Source organism: Sardina pilchardus, chromosome 3, assembly GCF_963854185.1.
Source record: "Sardina pilchardus chromosome 3, fSarPil1.1, whole genome shotgun sequence".
In the NCBI taxonomy this organism is placed as follows: Eukaryota; Metazoa; Chordata; class Actinopteri; order Clupeiformes; family Clupeidae; genus Sardina; species Sardina pilchardus.
The window spans coordinates 31,894,616-31,896,705 of record NC_084996.1 but is presented as its reverse complement, the minus strand read 5'-3'; the positions used below and the strand labels follow the sequence as shown (position 1 = coordinate 31,896,705).

The 2,090-nt window shown below is 58.6% G+C and overlaps 1 protein-coding gene across 1 annotated transcript; it reads left to right on the top strand.

Annotated features, from left to right (window-relative positions):
* Positions 1-220: 220 nt before the first annotated feature.
* On the top strand, positions 221-1,677 carry ptger1c (prostaglandin E receptor 1c (subtype EP1)). Its single transcript, XM_062531001.1, has 2 exons — positions 221-1,158; positions 1,441-1,677. The coding sequence occupies exons 1-2, from the start codon at positions 229-231 to the stop codon at positions 1,675-1,677; spliced, it is 1,167 nt and encodes a 388-aa protein (XP_062386985.1). The 5' UTR covers positions 221-228.
* The last annotated feature ends 413 nt before the right edge of the window (positions 1,678-2,090 follow it).

The window sequence follows — 2,090 nt, the reverse complement described above, 5'->3', positions numbered from 1 at the left end:
TATAGTTTTGGTTCTACACAGCAGAGAGACAGGAAGTGAGTGGGAGAGAGAGATGGGGTGGGATCAGGACATGACCGCAGGCTGGATTTGAACCTGGGTCCCCGTGGGCACTCGGACCCGTACATGGCACGAGCGCTGTAGCCTGTTGCGCCACAGCGACCCCCAGCACCTTTTTTTCTCTCTAATAAACACTCATCATATCTTTGCTTCTCTAACCTCTAGCAGGCGATGGCTTTGAACGACTGCTCCACCTCTCCCCTGGACATCTTCTCCTCTCTGGAGCACCCGGTGTCCCTCTCGGTGGCGCGGAACCGCTCGCTGAACGCCACCTCCTCTCCGGCGGGCCACCTCCACCCCCCGCCGGCCTACGCCATGTCCTGCCTCAGCATGAGCCTCGGCGTCGCGTCCAACCTCGTCGGCCTGGCCGTGCTGGCCGGCTCCAGCGCGCGCTTCCGCCGCCGGGCCAAGGCCCCCTTCGTGCTGCTGGCCCGCGCCCTGTTGCTGACCGACCTGGCGGGCCAGCTGATCACGGGCGCGTTCGCCCTCTACCTGCACCTGGAGCAGCGGCACGGGCCCGGAGGAAGGGCGCCGGGAGGGGGCACGCGGACCTTCTGCGGGATGTTCGGCGCCTGCATGGTGTTCTTCGGCCTGTGCCCGCTGCTGCTGGGCAGCGCCATGGCGGCGGAGCGCTGCGGGGGCATCACGCGCCCGCTCCTGCACGTGGCGCTGGCCACGGTGGCGCACGCGCGGCTGGCGGCGCTCGTGCTCATGGCGCTGGCCCTCGGCCTGGCGGCGCTGCCCCTGCTGGGCGTCGGCGGCTACGCGCGGCAGTACCCGGGCACCTGGTGCTTCCTGCCCGTCCACGGGCAGCTCTCCCCGGCGCACGCCGCCCTGGCGCTGGTCTTCGCCGGCCTCGGGCTCGGCGCCCTCCTCCTGTCGGTGCTCTGCAACACGGCGAGCGGAGCGGCGCTGCTGCTGGCCAGGCGGACGTCTCGGCGGACAGCCGGGCAGTCCGTCGCCGTCGCCATCGCCGCCGGCGCCAAGCACCGGGGCCCCGCCAACGCATCATCTGCGGGCATGCGCTCGCTGGACGTGGAGATGATGACACAGCTGGCCGTGATTAATGTGGTGTCATGCGTTTGCTGGTGTCCGTTTCTGGTGAGTACAGTCCTTCACAGATAATGATATAACAATGATGCCAGGAAATCAGCATAGCATACCAATCAGCATAGCAGGCCTTTAGCATACCAATCAGCATAGCAGGCCTTTAGCATACCAATCAGCATAGCAGGCCTTTAGCATACCAATCAGCATAGCATACCAATCAGCATAGCATAGCATGCCTCTAGCATACCAACGCAAGTGTGCAAGAGTATATTGTTCTGACAAACAAAAGAAAAAAACAGGAATTTACCCTGCCTTTGTCCTCTGCTTCATCAGATCTGCATCTCTTTGTCGGTTGGGAAGTTTCTCGTCGGCTCCCTTCCGACATATCCGGTGCGAAAGCACGAGCAGCAGCTTCTGCTGTGTCTCCGGCTGGCGTCCTGGAACCAGATCCTGGACCCGTGGGTCTACATCCTGCTGAGGCGCGCTGTCTTGCGCAGGGTCTGCTGCCTGCTGCAGCCCGACAGGATCTCACTTCCACAGAGCAGCTCCAGCACTGGATACCACAGATGAAAATGTACTCTCTGTATAGTCTGAAATAGCCCGGGCCACGTTTCCCAGATTCGTTAAGAAGCTCTTAAGTGCTAAGAACTTCTTAGGAGCGCTCTAAGAATGTTCTAAGAACGCTCCTAAGAAGTTTTTAGCACTTAAAGTGTAACTGCACCCTAAAATATGTTTTTTGAGCTGTTGAGCTGTTTTGTGCTGATTGATTGAAATTACTCATAAGTGGTGACCTGCACTATTACCAGGGTTAATATTGATAAAAATCGTGTTTCTCGAGAAAAGCAACATTTCGTATGATTTTGTATTGGAGATATATAACTCTCCGCGCCCTCTACAGGTTGAAACATGCCATGGCATTTTGGTCCAAAATGCTATTGGAATGCTGACGTAGTCCTGTACTTTTCTTCCGAGACTACGTCACC

Bases quoted from the DNA above. Each gene is read 5' to 3' on its own strand.
- ptger1c (XM_062531001.1), top strand. From the start codon at position 229: ATGGCTTTGAACGACTGCTCCACCTCTCCCCTGGACATCTTCTCCTCT. The intron at 1,159-1,440 runs GTGAGTACAGTC...CTGCTTCATCAG, and splicing joins TTTGCTGGTGTCCGTTTCTG to ATCTGCATCTCTTTGTCGGT.